Source organism: Mchenga conophoros, linkage group LG7, assembly GCF_057382185.1.
Source record: "Mchenga conophoros isolate Kocher_MC1m ecotype Shallow Benthic linkage group LG7, M_conophoros_male_GT1.1, whole genome shotgun sequence".
NCBI classification, from domain to species: domain Eukaryota; kingdom Metazoa; phylum Chordata; class Actinopteri; order Cichliformes; family Cichlidae; genus Mchenga; species Mchenga conophoros.
This window is the reverse complement of record NC_140532.1, coordinates 43,119,461-43,136,133: the sequence shown is the minus strand read 5'-3', so window position 1 is coordinate 43,136,133 and position 16,673 is coordinate 43,119,461. Positions and strand designations below refer to the sequence as shown.

The window sequence follows — 16,673 nt, the reverse complement described above, 5'->3', positions numbered from 1 at the left end:
CAGCAAATCTACAACAGAAAGGCTGAAAAACAAAAAAACAAGGTGTTACAAAAACCCAGTGAAGGTTGAAATGCTCTGATGGGGCCTTAAGAGAGTTGCACATTATTTAATGTTAATGCAAGAGTGATAAAAATCTCTCACATTGTTGATTACTTCAATTTTTATTCTAAAGGTGGTTCTAACAGCTACCGAATCATCACATGTACTTAGTTCTGCACAGGACTTTTATCTAGTCAAGAGAAAACAGATTAAAAAACAAAAAACAAGAGCATGCATTGATTAATATGTCACCCAACAGAAGTTTGAACTTTTCCAAGATGACATATTTGTTTACTCTAATTACACTCTGAGCTTCAAAATGCAGCGTTTCCTTGTTTTGGTCACAAATGGAATATCAAAGGCGATGTAATCTCATGAACATGTGCTGTAAGTGTAAAAGTGATAACAGCATGGTGAGCTGGAGTAACAGAATCTAAAACTAAATCTAAAACAATGGCTGTGTGTGGATAAAACTCCTTCCTCCAGCTTGTGATCCTTCATTTAGTTAATTGCTGCAAGTATTTTAGTTTTCAACTCTGCCATAGAAGATTGGGCTGGTACCATTAGCCTCACAGCTGTGGCGGACCTCAGGGAAATCCTTGCAGATCAGCATGTTTACTTTAAGGGAATTCAACTGCACCTTTCACCTTTAAGTGTACGTCAGGGAAGAAATTACGCTTTCAGGAAACTTGTGTAAATACAGATTTATTAGGGATGAAAATGTTCCATGACAAACAAAAGAGGGGAAAAAACAAGTTCACAGTACATTTCATCAGTTCGTCTCCATAACATGGTGCACTGAAACGTTGTACAACTTTAAAAGCTCATTGTTGCCCTGCCTCTTTACAAAAATACTTTCCTTAAAAAGAAGAAGAAACACAACAGGCATAAGGGGGGAGGGATACTAGCAGAATTATCAAGATTTTCCATCACTTTTAATTTGCTCGATATCAGACAAAGAATGCATTTCCTTGTGGAAGCTAAGACGTGAGAACGATAGGCCCTCATGAGCACTAGTGACATGTGCAGCTCTACACTTGCACAATGAAGCAAACATGCTGGCAGCAAACTGAGGTCAGGTGGTTAAAAAAAATGCAACATAAACACAAAACAGAAGGCTATTGGTCCTGTGTTTGGTTGGAATTTGTCTGTCCTGATCCTGTGCTTGATTATGTAATAGGTGACTGGTCAGGTGAAGGTCCCGTGGAAAGGTATTGGCCATTTCATGGAGAGGTAGGACAGTTGTCAACATATCAGGTCCCAGGATGATACTATAACAACTAATGCATACAGTACTTGTAGATTACAAAGTGATGAAGACTGCTCACATATTAGTTCAAATTACGCCACAATATACATTCTTGCCAATTGATCTGCTGCAGCAGTGCAACCGCAGCAGAAAATAAATGGAGCACATTCAAACGTGACTCAGTTGTGACACAATAGGTAGAAAGTGGAAGCTGCCATCTTTTTTCGGTCTGTGATCTACTCAAGTGTTTTTTCATAACGCAAATCTTTCCAAATTCGAGGGGCCATTTGGCACTTTTTTTGTGTTTTGGACTTTAATAAAAGAAAGGAAGAAATAAAGATTTTAGAAGTACTTCATGATAACGGACACCTCATATCTGCTGGATCGTGGCAACAATTTTAATTAAATAACTGCTTAGTTGCTTAGGCTCGACGCAACAAGGCCGACTGACATATGGCCCTACTTTACAAACCTTCATTTCACCGCAGAGCAATAATGAGGGCACGCATTGGAGTGGATGAGCCACATTCACTTAAAAGGAGAAAAACTAAACCTTCTTTACCATTAAGGCCAGCAGGATAGCATTTAGTGTACTGTAATATCTGAACCACACAGAAAGAAGAAACACATCTGGCTCAAACACATCATAAAAATCCAGTCGGCTATCAGAGTGTTTGTAAGAGTGAGACGGGCTTCACTAGCGTTCTGCACAGCTGTGGTGGCACACATAACGTTCAGATCCTTTTGGTTTATTGCATTGCTCATCTGACGGAAGAAGTCTGAATGGATTTTTTCTCAGCTGTTTTCTTGATGGAAGGTCACGAGATACACTCAAGTGAAAAGAGAAAAAGCAAAACAGCACTAAATACAGACATTTTCTAAAATAATTATTAGACCAAATACAAAAAAAATCTCCCAATACAGTATAAAACTGGAACTGAAATGTTGCACTATTCTGCCTTTTTCCCTTTTACTTGTACAGGGGAGAAAAAGAGCAGATCTATCAAAGGGAACACATGACTAAAACAAAACCAAATTGGGGGGAAAAAGGGGCGAGGAATCTTTACAGGGTGGTAAAATGTTAGCGCTTAAGTCTGTCATACCTCCTCTTGTGATTCACCATCATATTTTTTAAATTCCAATCCAAGTCTAATATTTCTTTTAGCTATTGGCTATTTTCTAAAACACCTTAACAGTGAAATGCATCATCTCTAACATCTTATCTACATTTGTGGCTGTTTTACATTAATATACGTCTCTGTAATGAAGATGACTCGCTGTCAGCTGCTCCCCTTATTAAACAGAAGACATGCAGAAAGTTGACAAACCCTTTCTTTAAGATCTAGAAATAAAAGAGTTGTGCATTACCTCATTAGGAAATGATAAATCTACATCATCTGCATTATTCAGCTCTGATTGCAAAAGCAAATTTGCTTTTATTTATAGATCACAGAAAGGGTTTGCAGAAAAGCTTTTACCCTATTAATCATCTTTGTTCACTTGGCTGCGTTACAAATTGGACAAAGATGAACTGAATGCTGGAATACTTTTGGAAAAACTAAGCCTTATTGTTGTTGTCCTTTCTCTCTCCATGTGTGTGCTCTCAGCGGAGGTGCCTGGTTGAGGCAGGGGGCACATTACTGGGACTCGCGGACCTTGGCTTGTAGGGCATCGCAAGTCTTCTTAGCATCGCCTAACAACATTGCAGTGTTGGGTTTGTAGAAGATGGGGTTGTCAACAGCTGCGTAACCCACACCCAGGGAGCGTTTCATCACAATCACCTATGGAAGGAGACAAATTCACACAGGCTGGTAAGCTTCTGATTGGACAACAAACAGATGACAAAACAGAAGAAAAAGTTTATAAGGACCATCTGCAAAAAGTGTTTTCCTCATCTTCTCCATTCAATCCCTCCATTAACAATGGTTGAGGCACTGCCGCACGACTTATAGCGCATAAATCTGCACCATGCCACGTGCATGGATCAAAATGGTAAAGGTTCAACTTGAATTTCTTGGAACGTCACAGTGAATCAAATCTGGCAACTAGGGAAGGAGGATCAAAAAACTTCTCATCTAACCATTAGAGATTAAAGTTGCTTTCTGTGTGATGCAATCTTTTTCAGGGTAAATCTACGGCACTATGGCTCTGGACTCAAAGGATTGTAGCTCCAATTAACACAGAATTATGGATGCTTGAATCTCTGAAATATTTGAATCCCCAATCTCTGACAGCAGATTTGGACGTCTGCAGAAAGCAAACTTTTGCAGGCAGGGGGATGATATTTTATTTACAGCCTCTCATATACAAGGAACATAATATCGTTTAAAACAGTCCAAATTAGGAGAATGGTTTGACAGATATTCAAGCTTATGGAAACAAAACAACAAACAAAACACATTTTCATTCAACTTCACTCTCATATTTCTCAGGTGTCAAATCCAAAATAATCTAAGGAAACTGAAATTTCTGTTGATACTGATATTTAAAAGTGGTGATGGTGTTCTCTCTTATTTTCCGACCACTATGAATTTTATGACAAAGAAAAAAATTGGAGGACTAAGCTGAAGTAGTTGTCTAGACAATGAAATTTCAAAATGGTCCATTAAACGAAATGTTGGTTGAAAAACGCTAAAAACACTCCAACTTTTACCCTTAGTTTCTTAGTAGGCAATTCCTAGTAAGAATGAGTCTCTGAGTCAAAGCCAAAGATTATTTAAATTATAAAAGTGGTGTGTGATGAAAGTGTAATTGAGCACTTAAAAAATAGTGATTTAAAATCTGTATGTGTGTCGCTGCATGTGCGGTTAGGTAGAATGTCCTGTTTTATTTCCTGTGTGGAAACTAGTGGGAGCACTGTATAAATCACAGATCTCTGATCAGTGCCAGTGGGATGCTCCAAATGTTGATATTCCACACGGACACAGTCTCAGTAATGAGATCAGGATGGGACTGCACCTGGAACTGCAACAGTCTGTAAGAGCCTGGGTTTATATGTCTATACATGTGTGTTTTTGTCTTCTTTAGGTTTGTGTGCGTCTTTAAATGAAGCAGGTCTGCAGGTGCAGACAGTCGAACTGTTAACGCTTCCATTTGTTCCTCTTCGTGTTTTTGTGCTTCAGGATAAATCTTATTATCACTCATGCATGCGCCAGATTTCTCACCTGCTTCGCCTTCCAGACTTCCAGCACGGGCATACCAGCGATGATGGAGTTGGGGTCTTCTTGGGCCGCTGAGTTAACTGTGTCATTGGCGCCAATCACCAGGACCAGGTCAGTTTCTGATAGGATGTACGAACACATCTCCATTATTTCACATCAATTTATTTATTTTTAGGTAAAATACCAAACACTTTACCCACTCATTTTTGTTTGTTCATTTAATACTGAAACATGGGACTATTATGCTCTGGGGATGCTTTAATGTGCCTGGAACTGTGAATCTCATCAGTGTGGAAGGAATCTGTGGGATAAACTGGAGGTCAAGACCCATTCCTGAAGATCATCACGTTTAAAGGCGTTTGAGAGAGTCACTAAATAAAAATGGGCTGGAATTGCTCAGAAGACATTTGTGAGACTTGTTAAAAATGAAAACAAGCGATTGCAGGCTGTTACCAGCCAAAAAGGACACACAGCTGACCAACAGCTAATAATACTTTTAGCCCTGGTAGTTTTTATGAAATAACTTTGTTTCTGTGTGCAAACTAAAACTAATGTAAGCATCCAAAATAAAACTGGGATGCTTAGAAAGCTGTGTTAAAAATTCCTTGCTCTGTTGTAACAGCACGTGGGCAATACTTTTGGTTTTCATGAGAGGGCCAATAATTCTGTTCTCACCTATGTAAGGCCTTTGAAGGTTTTCCAATAGAAGTCAAACTATCCTTTTAACCCTACATTCGTAAATATAAATGGGTCTGATTGTAAACTCTGTAAAAAGGCAGCAGCATTTATGGATGAATTAATGACAATGTACAGATTTTAAATGACAGAAATAACTAGTTCTCACCAGGGAAATCCTCATTGATCTCCTCCATTTCCAGGACAATGTCATACGGGACACCAGCTTCAGCCAACAGCACATTTAGCTGACCAGGCATGCGGCCAGCAACCGGGTGAATACCAAACCTGAGGGTGAAAAAAAATGCATTAAAATGAATACTTCAAATCAGTCCCACCTACTACAAACTTAGTTCGTAGTTCTTCTTGACTGCCATCAACTTCCTTAAATCAAAGAGAATTGGACAAATGGAGTTGATGAGTGTGATTACAGTCTGGTTCCACACAAACACACCTACTGCACTCCCCCACCAGTGTTATGTGTTGAGTGTGTTTCTGGGCATACACAGCTCTCAAACTCAATTAGCCATGTAATGTAATCATGGTAGGAAATTAGCACCAGCCACTGAATACTGGTGGCTGGTTCTCCTTTTCTGAAACCTTCCAATCACTTTGGCCACTATTTGGAGGTTTGATCTTTTATTTTTGTTTGATGAGCTTCGGCGGATACAGACAGCAGATGGCCCGCTGATTCTGGGGTGAATTAGCAAGTCAGTTTATGCCTTTTGTGTATTTCGATACGGTCTGCATGCACAGGACGACAGTGGGGAACACAGTAGTTTTGGTCTGGATGAGCAGAAGTTGTGGCCAAGTGTTATATTGCTAGTACCCTGTAAAAAGGAGGAGGCTGGATGAAAAAGACAAGCGGAAGAGGTGACAAAAGCAGGTACAAAGAGTAAGAAAACAAGTGACAAAAAAAGAGTTTTAATAATACAGAACAAAGTTTAAAAAAATGAAAGAAAGAGATCAGAGTGAAGGAGGTTTTTTCTGTTTTTCTCTGACCACCCACTTTCCTCTAATCAAGTACAAATGCTCTAAGCAATAGCAGCTGCAAGAGCCACGATCAAACGACAGAGGCAGGACAATTACACATGCTTCCACTGTACCTTGTCCTTCGCATCCTCTCTTTCGCATTTCCTTTTTTACCACACACACATGCCCACTACGTCTTGTTGCCCTTGTCAGTCTCCGCTTGTTGGTCATGTCCTTCGTAGTATAACTTTTACATTAAGTATCGATATACCCAAACAGCTTCCAGTGCAGCTACCATTTTTAGATGGCTCATTTGAAGTCCAAATCTGACCACTTACACTCACCACCACACACGCACGCACTGCCCGTTATGTGATATCACCACAGACCTTAAACTTGTGCACAGCGAACATCGGCTTTAACTCGAAACGGACCCAAATTTCCCGTAGAGGATCATCACTGGGACTGAGCCTCCAGCAGCTTTCGGTTAAAATGTTCTTCGTTTCCAATGCCAAAGGCAGCACATCAGGTGAGGAGTTAGACCAGGTGGTGTCTGAAGAAACTGGACTGTGGTGTGTGTCATCATGTGGTGGCACAGAGTGCACTCAAAACAAAGGAGGGTTTTGCTACAAATATAATTTTCGCTCATTTGATTTGCCTCAATGGAACTTCCAAAAATGGAAATCACTTAGAAGGATGGGACATTTTGATTTTGATGCACTAAAGGAGGTTCGGTGCCTCTCACTGAGGCACAAGTGAAAAGTAGATCTAAAAGTAGCAGCCATGTTGAAAATGACCTAGAGATGCTCAAGATTTACAACCCATAAAAATCCTGTTCATAAACAAAATTGATGGTATATTTTGTTGTCGTTTGGCAGCAGTTTATTTTGACAAATTAAATCTACTTTTAAAAAAGTCAACTTTATCATTCCTTTACCTGACACTCTTGCCCGCCTCTTTGAGCATCTTCACCAAGTCCGCAATGGGGTACTGGGCCTTTGCAGCACAGAGACCGTAACCTGAAATAGATTTCAAAGCAGTAACAGACAACAAAAATTAGATGATTATATATACCCAGCACAAACAAACCCTTTACATTTAGCCAAAACATATTTGTGGTTACAGCTATATAGCTTACAGAAAGCACATGCAGGAAAGGAGCGTAGCTAGAGTGAGGCAGCCAACACAGCGCCTGAATGTTTATTTGTAAAATCCCTTTCATCTCACTCAGTCTCTGTGACTGAAACAATCTTCTAATCTTCAAATCTAATTTCTGCAGTCTAATTACGCTGCTTTAATGACTCACCAATAATATAAATATTTTGAAAATGAACTGAATGACCAAAGAGTAAAAACAGAGTATTTTTTAACCCACTTTATTTCCTTGTAATATCCTGCTTTTGTCATTTTAAGATTTCTTACATAAATTCATGTTGACATTTAATGTCAATGTAGCATAAAACTCAGTACACAGAGTACTTCTGCCTCCCAGCCTTGGATTTATCTCATGTTTGATAATAATTCTGGAGTATGCTACTTGATTTTTTCTTTTCTTTTTCTTTTTTTAAACTCACGCTGTTGCTCACACACACAAACACATGTCAAACGGTCCGGTGATGTTTACTAACCTTGTCACAACAACCAGTCAAAAACTTTCATGTTACAGCACACCAATCAAAATGACAGTTCTACTGGAGACAAACAGAGACCCCACCCCCCAAAAAATCTCCAGAAAATTGGTTGACCCACTGCCACCCAGCTCAAAAATGAAAAATGTAGCGCTTTTCACTTCTCTGCCTCCCTCTGTCAAAATTACTGTATCCCTCTGCGCTTCCAAAATTCTCAGTGGAGCTTCTCGTATAAGAACAACAAGTGGACCCAGGCCATGAAGACACGAGCCGGATGAATGCCAAGAATGCACCGTGTTTATCGGGGCAGTGTCTTAATCATTTCCACAGATGTCAGGCAAACTGACTGTGACAGCTTCAATTTAGAGGGAATTGGTGAAATGAAAACAAGGGCACTGACTGAAAGCTGTTGCAGAGAAACAACACCAAACTACTGCTGCCTCACACAGCTCAACAAACCATGCATTTGGCTGATGTGAGTTATGCAGGCATAGCCATAAAAAATATTACTTCTATACTCTGGCTATTGTCATGTTTTAGCAATTAAATTTCCGATTGTTCTGCACATTTTAATGTACTGGGTTCTGTACAGCGACATATGAAGCGTTGTCTCCAGTGGAAACAGTCTGGCTGTATAAGTTTTACATTTACCTGTCATCACAGGTGACAAATGGCACATGTGCAGTGAAAAGGCCTTAAAACTATAAAACTACAGAGTTGAAAACAAATCTAAGATTAAGAATGTTTGAATGTTTAACACTAAGTGGAATTTTAGAAGCTTGCTGACATCCAGACTTTGCAACAAAGTCTGGATAGCTGATTGATGTTGTTTAAAACGGCCAATTATTCAACAGATTGTTTTATAATTTGTTTTAATGGATTTCAGTTCCCAGGACTGGGATCTTATTCACAAGTGATAGGAACATGGAGCACATGGAGTTGGACCGGCAGATCGGCGACGGTTTTAGCAGTAATTTCGGAGATGTAACAGAGTGTCACAGTGAAGAGAGAGTCAAGCCAAAAGGCAAAGCTTTCATTTAACAACCGATCTACGTCCCAACCCTCACCCATGATCATGAGATCTTTGTAATGACCAGAACACAAGCAGCCGAAATGCATTTCCCCCACTGGGTGGTTAGAATCAGCCTTAAAGAGAGAGTAAGGAGCCAAGACATCTGGATGTCACAGTGCCTCCAATTGGAGATTTTCTGGGCATGACAAACTTGAAGAAGATCCCAAAGTAGTACCAGAATTCACTGGTGAGATTATATTATCATATGGCCTGAGTAGAGTTTGAGATGGAGAACTGTGAGAGGGAGAAGAACATCTGGAATACCCTTGACTCACCTCGCCTGCTTTCAAGGTGAGTCAACTTCAGATAAGCGAACGATAATGATTTTAATCATCGTATTTGCGCTGGAATCTTTTCAAGTAGACTGATTCCTAATTATTCCTGATTGCTACTTATTAAAAGCTCATATTGTCCAGCATGTGTCCCTACTAGCTGGAAGCTGCCCAAAATGCCTGGTTTCAGCCAGTTTTTTCTACTCTTGAGTCTGTATGATGTCAAAGAGAGGAGATATCCTCCATATGATAATTTCAAGCACACATCTCTGGCCATTAGCACAGAAGCCCCACCCACCTGTTGTTCAAACCTTCTGTTTCTGAGGGGAAGCCAATCAGAAGAAAGCTGGTTTAAACAAGACAGCAATGAATGACCCGAGAAGCTGGTCCAAGTACAAGAGAAACGATTATTACTCTGAAATGTAAATCATTCAAAACCTTTCAAAATATGGAGCAGGAAATAAGTAATAACAGACCAACTGAAGAAATGTCTGGTATTTTATTATTCATCCTGTCTTGGTGTTGATTTGTTTGTGAAACATTTTTGAGAAAAGGCTAAGAAAATATATCTGTTTTTGGGGGGCTGGTTTTGGTTTTAGCTGTCAGGCGTGTTCCTGTTCATCTGCCATTATTCCCAGAAAAGAAGCGGGGGTGGGATGGTTTAACCTAAATTGGATGCCACTCTCTCCATGGATCACCTCTTTTTCACTTGACCACGTGACCACTTTAATTTGCAATTCTTGTAAATTGCAGCGGTTTCCTCTGAAGACTTCATTTTTGTATACAGGCACTCCGCGCTGTGACTGGAATCACCAGTTTGCAGATTAGATGCCTTTGGTCTGTGTTTACATGTACCCACGTGAGCGAAACAACCCTTTGGAACTGCGAATGGTTAACAACAGTCTAGACGAGGGGACCGAAATGTCAGTGGGCCACACAATAATGAGTTTAGAGCAGCAGCTCCAAGGACAATCGTTATAGTCCAGGTGGGAGGTTCAGGCACATATCTAGACAAATATTGAAAACACGTGAAACAAAGAAAATCATATAGCTGGAACAAAGACTGGAACCCACTCTTTAACCCTGAAAAAGGAACTAGAAGCCAATTTGGAGTGTGGTATTTGAATTGTCAACAAAAAAACCAACATAGCCTCATTCCATCTAATTTCCCCCTTTGACCTTGCATACATAAGCTGCACTGCAGAATGTCTATTTACGAGCACTGACGACCACACAGAAACCTAACAGCGGGTTTACGTGTGTGTGCATGTGCTTTTGTGTGTGTTCGTGCGCGTGCGCTCCACCAGGACTTGTCAATTAACCCAGCAAAATGATGTAACACGGGTTAACAAAAGGTTAAATAAACAGAACACACTGTGCTAATGATGGCAAAAAAGAGACTGGCAAAGTCAAAGTACTGTATTTTTCCACTCACATAAAATCCTCAGTGTGAGTATAGGGTTGTGTGTGTATGTCTTACCTGGAGTGATGATTATGTTTTGGGCCTCTTTAATCATCTCGACAGTCTGATCCACATTGACTTCTGTGTGTGTCCCTGTGATCTCCATGGGCTTTCCTGTGCCGGTGGAAGATGTGCCGTAGCCTCCCAAGATCACATTAGCCAGTGAGCGATTCATGGCCTAGAGGAGGGGGGGAAATTAAGATACTTTCTTTCATATTTACTTTACACTAAACGCTGTTGTCTAAAACAAAACATGGCAATGAATTTCACACATTTGTGACCGGAATATTTAGAAAAGCCACTCCACAGTCTTGCTATAATGGAAAAGTTAAGAGTCCCTCCTGGTGGACAGATAAGGAAAAACCACATTAAACTATCTGCTACATGAGATGCTGAGTCTGTGCTCCACTCACCACACACATAATATATGACAAAATGGCTCCAGATGACCCGATGAGAGCTCCGACGATGGTCAGCAGGTTGTTGTTGAGAAGGAAGCCCTCGGCACACAGGGCCCAGCCTGAGTAACTGTTGAGTACGGTGATTACCACCGGCATGTCAGCACCTCCAATAGCTGCTGTCAGTGTTACACCCTGGAAGAAAGGAGTAGGAAATGTGTGGTTAAACCCACTCCTGTGATCATCTTAAGTATTCGTTAGAGCAGCAAAATTGAGAGCAGCTATGAGCTCAAGTGACAGACACGTTTGCTGACGTTGTCGAATGATATTGGCCGCGATTTTTGCATATATGTTGTCCAGTATGTGCCAATATTAGAACTTTGTGCTGCGAACATACAGCAGCGCAGCAGCGGAGTTCTTAAATCATCACTGCAAATTCCTCCAACACAATCAGGAGTTGAGTAGCTAAAACTGGCACAAAGGCCCCTGACGTTTCTTGTCTATATCAGATATTATGAAGCCAGTGCAGCAGCTCCATAATGTAGTGGTTTACACATTTACCTAACAAACAAAACATCTCGGGTTTGACTCTGGGAGGAGACACAAATCCCTTTGGGACTGCATTAAGAAGAGCATCTGGTATAAAAAACCAAAAAAACCCCAGAACAGATATGGACCCACCCACCGAGGTGACAAAGTAGCAGCTGAAAGTAGCTTTAATGCGTTGCTCAGCAACCACATACCAACAGGCTACAATGACCCATTTGTGGTGTGTATACACCTGTAACACCTTGAAAAAAAGCATTGTGTCATTTTAATTCCAGGGCAATGATATCTAATTTCTAACCACAAAACTTTCATTATGCATGACATATTATGACATCATAAGCCGCCACCGAACAACAGACCAAACAATCCTGTAGCGTGTGTGAGTGCCAAAACTTGGGCTCTGTCGTGTCAACTCTACACTTAGTCCTCACTCTGAGTGTATAGAGCCGAGCCCTGCACATTCCTGCTCCGTGATACTGCACATGAACTTGGTGCTTTATTGAAACAGAGCAGAGCAGGATCCAGTGTGACTTTTACAGTTTATACAGAGATTGGTACACAATGAAAACATCTCTGTCCTTCCTCAGCAGTGTGCACACAGAGCAAGACTAATGTTTCTTTCTTTTACTTCCCTTGGTAGGTGCTAATCCATAAAATCCGACTGTCAAAATACAACTAATAATTTGTTAGGTTAATGTCTGAATGTTACAATGTTAGGATTAAGGTTAAGTAATGTAATATATGCAATAGTCGCACTCTAGTGTTGAGACACTCACATTCAAACAAAACCTTACAAACTTTTAAATATACTAGAATGAAACTCCTGTCCACTTAGTGTTTTGTAATAATTAAATAAACAACATTTTATTTTCAAAGGATAAAAACATCATCCTAGTTTTAGACATATTTTTCACAATCAAATTTTTCTTGTCCTCCATTCCCGCTATCATCTGAACAGCTTTCGTTTAATAAGAGCCAACTGTAGTTACGAAAGCCTCAGCAGGATCCAGAAGTGTTAAGAAACGCACACATGTACAGTAGATGATGCATTATACTGTATTTGAACGACTGATTAGAGGACAGAAATATAAAACAGACTGTGAAATGATATCCATCAACCTTCTCCAGGGACATGCTAATGTTTTTAGGGGGATTGGCACGTGTAAAAACTGAAACTCCAACACGCGGCTGTGCATAAAATTTCTTCCGTTTTTAACATGTACTGCCTGGCTTCACTTAATGTATAAAGTACTCAGCATCAGTAAATGAAACTTTGAAGGCCTAAAGACTCTCTAAAGAGAACAATTATCACTTTCCTTTATTATTTACACTGTAAAACGCTTCTCTATAGATCCTAAGTCTAACTTCATAGAATATAACTATTGCTAATTGTAAATCTAAAGACTGTCAGTAAAAAATAGATTTAAAAGTAGGTGGGGTTGTTGTTTATTGTTATTGTTCACTGTCACATGCTTAACATTTGACACTGCTATGGAGAAATGCCTGCATTGAAGATGTCTGTCTCTGATTTCTACAGAATTTCAAACGTTAAGCTTAACGACAGTGGAGAATATTAACCCAGCAGTTTGGCCACTGCCAACTCTCTGCTCCATTCTGAATTTCTGGGCAGCTACGGTTTCCTGTGCAAAAAGCCTCCTGACATTTATGAGCAAATCCCTTCGTTTTGTCTCTTTTCTACACCTCTCTGGCATCATTTCTCTTGACTTCTTTATGCCCTTTCACCACTCGTGAAAATTTTTACCATCATGTCCAGTCTGTCGGTATGAAATAACTTCTCAATCTGTGATTTTTAAGAGCGAAAAAACAGACTTCATACATAAACACAGCATACCATGACAGCAGAGAGAGCAGACACTGATCCGAGACAGGTGATGCCTGTGGTGTAACTTGGATCCAGCATGTAGGGAATCATCCCACCGACACTTGCTGCCATAAGAGTGGCATTCAGGGCGTGACGACCGGGGAGCATCAGAGGAGCGCTGTTCAACATACCTGCATGTGGAGAAAAGTGGTGAGAACAAAAAAAAAAAATCTGTTAGGTGTACACTCAAACTCCTAGCAGTAGCTTTTTTTTGTATGTGTGACATTTATCATTTTAGATTTCTTCCTTCGCAACCACCACTTGAGACTTGTCATTAACTGAATGCCATGTAGATGCATAATTTGTCCTTATGAAACACTTTCAGTCAACATGGAAATTACAGTGTGATTACAAGGACTGGAGCCAGCACATGAACCTGATGAACTGGGCTTCTTTTTTAACGCTTCACAGCTAGCAGCGGTGACACGAAGCAGCAGACTTCCTTATGTGGATAAACACAGTATGATCAAGCTGGCAGCAAAGTGTGCATATGTGTGTCTGTGCATATAGTCGATGCAGGTTAGAGTTAAGTTTGTTAATCAATAAAGATAACATTTTTTTTCTTTGATCATTTTTCACCTCCAAATGTCAAAAAATAATTGCAGGTCAGTTAACTGGTCATGTTTAGGAAAAACAATCGCAAATAAAACTTTACCATACATATGAAATATAATAATAATAATAATAATAATAATAATAATAGATTGCATTTATATAGCACTTTTCGGGGCCCTCAAAGCGCTTTACAATTCCACTATTCATTCACTCTCACATTCACACACTGGTGGAGGCAGCTACAGTTGTAGCCACAGCTGCCCTGGGGCAGACTGACAGAAGCGAGGGAGGTAGGTGAAGTGTCTTGCCCAAGGACACAACGACCGAGACTGTCTGAGCCGGGGCTCAAACCGGCAACCTTCCGATTACAAGACGAACTGCCAACTCGATCGTGGCTCAATCATCTCAATTATAACAAAAACAAGAAGTGAGTTAAACGAATTGCAGTATTCAGACAGGAACTAGAAACTAAAGATAGATGGAGCTGCCGTGATGGCACCTGGTCTCAACAGTAACGCTTTGGACTTTTATAGTCAGAAGGTACCTGAAGAAAACAGTTCCAAGTTCTCTTATCTAGCAAGTATGGTTAGTAAGTTGCAATGCACACATGTCTGCTTATCTGAAACAACACAGCAATAACAAAATACAAGAATTCACTCACTGAAGCTAAAACACAAACTTCCTAGATGGTCTGTACCACACTGTAATCCACATGACTTGTTCCTACCAAACAGCAAAAGCATGGCTGAGAAGTCTAGTTCAGTAAATCTGAGTAGCAGGTGTGAAACCTAGCTTCAAGCTATCTGCATCTACACTCTGTGTTGGCACATCTGCCAAAGAAACCACATCCCTAACTTTTGGCCTTAACAGTATCTAAACGGATTCACTCAGTACAAAGTTGTTATGAAGCGGGAAACTATCCATAATGGACCAAACTGTTGTAAGCTGGGCATTTTAACATGGAAGTCTCTGGAGACTGAGGTGGTTTAGGAGCAGCCTCAAGTGGCCAGTAAGAGAACTGTACTTTTTGGCACTTCCATACCAGCTTCATTTTTCAGGCATTGAGGTTGCCACCCATAATTAAGACTTCTTATTAACTTAAACAAGGAGTTTACTTTTGCTTATATAGTGTTTATGCTAAGCAAAGCTCAATGACTCCCAGCTCCAGTTGAAGAATTAATGCAGAGACTCGAGATTGGCAGTGATCTTCTAATCTGGCTCTTGGAAAGAAAGTAAAGAAAGAGCACATCTGAGCTTAAAAAATATTTTTCTAAAAAGAGCTTTGCAAAATTAACATTAACTGTAGCTTTACAGATCACAGCTGACCCAGATCCATGGTTTTCCTAATATGTATCATGCACCTAAAAGTAGCATCTCATGATGGACTGTATCTGCCTCCTCTCTGGCAACCAGGATGATCAAAAGTGTAATAAATATGCTTTATAATAACATGTCAGCATTATTCCAAAGTGTGCCTGTACATCAGCAAGTGTAAATGTTTCTTTTCCATTCAATATTTAGTATATGCAACTGCAGCTCTCACCTTGCAGTTTGCCATATGCTACCAAAGAGCCGCTAAAAGTGACTCCACCGATGTAGGCTCCAAGATACGCAACTATCTTGGTGAGGTTGGCTGCAGGGTCTGTGGCGAAGTGTGGGTACTCAATCATGTATTCAGCCACACAGGTGAGCACAGCAGCCAAGCCAACCAAACTGTGGAAAGCAGCCACCAGCTGGGGCAAGTCACTGATCTGGATCTTCTTAGCAATGGCCAGGCCTAGAGAGAAGGAGAGATAAGAAGTAAATAAAGTTTAGTGGCCCTGAAAGACCCACACACAAATAACATGCAAATCACAAGCACATGCACATGCACTCAGGACTGCTGGGAAGTGGGCTCATCTAAAGAGCCAGGTGTTGCTGATGAGGCTTGCTTGGGGAAATTCCGTGTGTGTGAGTTGGTCTACACTTTCTGTACATGTGCGTGTGTGAAATACATTCCCGTATCTGGGGTTAAAAAGAAAAACAGCATTATTGTCTGTGTGGATAGTTTAGTCTGGGTTTCGGCTTTGTGGCTGGAACAATTAGCATTTAAATGATCAAACAATCCTCAAAGAGAGAGAAAGTGAGTAATGTGTGATGCTGACCATTCTGACAGATCTGCTTTGTCTGGCAGAGATTTAGTCATGATGTAAATATCACTGCTCTTAACACACCTGCTAACCTAATGTAGCCAAGGCCAGAATACATGCAAACAATGCAAAAGCCGCATTCAATATATTGGAGTCAAGAGACATTCCTACTTCTGTGTAGGGGAGAAGGACAAGTCGATCTTTTAAAATCTATGCACAGCTGCAAGAAGGGAGTTTGTGAATCATTTGGAGTTACGATGATTTCAATCAACTTGAATACAACCTGACTAAGCTAATTAACACACAAATAGTTGTGCTTTTCATTGCTTAATTGAACACATTAAGTAGTTATGGTGGAAGCTGAAAAGAGTTAAACATTAACTCTTGAATTCAGTAACTTGTGGAACATCCTTTAACAATCGAGAATGTCCAGTAAGTGCTTTTGCAACATGCAGAATGCTGACGAGGAACAGTGGAGCCTTCCTTCATACAAAACTCCCGGGATGTCAAGATCAAAAAAATCCCTCTAAAGGTCATACCTCAGGATCTTAGCTGGATTAGAGTCAAACCTAATCAAAACCTGAATCTTGTTTCATTGTCTTCCAGCTCTTCTGGTGCTAATTAACTTGT

The 16,673-nt window shown here is 40.3% G+C and overlaps 1 protein-coding gene across 1 annotated transcript in view; it reads right to left on the bottom strand.

Annotated features, from left to right (window-relative positions):
* Window positions 1–728: 728 nt before the first annotated feature.
* Window positions 729–16,673, bottom strand: part of nnt (nicotinamide nucleotide transhydrogenase) — a 36,503-nt gene continuing 20,558 nt past the window's right edge. The window contains exons 15-22 of the mRNA XM_085279403.1: window positions 15,458–15,691; window positions 13,330–13,490; window positions 10,944–11,123; window positions 10,549–10,708; window positions 7,034–7,115; window positions 5,294–5,412; window positions 4,453–4,568; window positions 729–3,069 (exon numbers count right to left, since the gene is read on the bottom strand). Coding sequence (XP_085135529.1) covers window positions 2,926–3,069; window positions 4,453–4,568; window positions 5,294–5,412; window positions 7,034–7,115; window positions 10,549–10,708; window positions 10,944–11,123; window positions 13,330–13,490; window positions 15,458–15,691 — 1,196 coding nt within the window. The 3' untranslated portion in view covers window positions 729–2,925. The remainder of the gene's footprint in view (window positions 3,070–4,452; window positions 4,569–5,293; window positions 5,413–7,033; window positions 7,116–10,548; window positions 10,709–10,943; window positions 11,124–13,329; window positions 13,491–15,457; window positions 15,692–16,673) is intronic.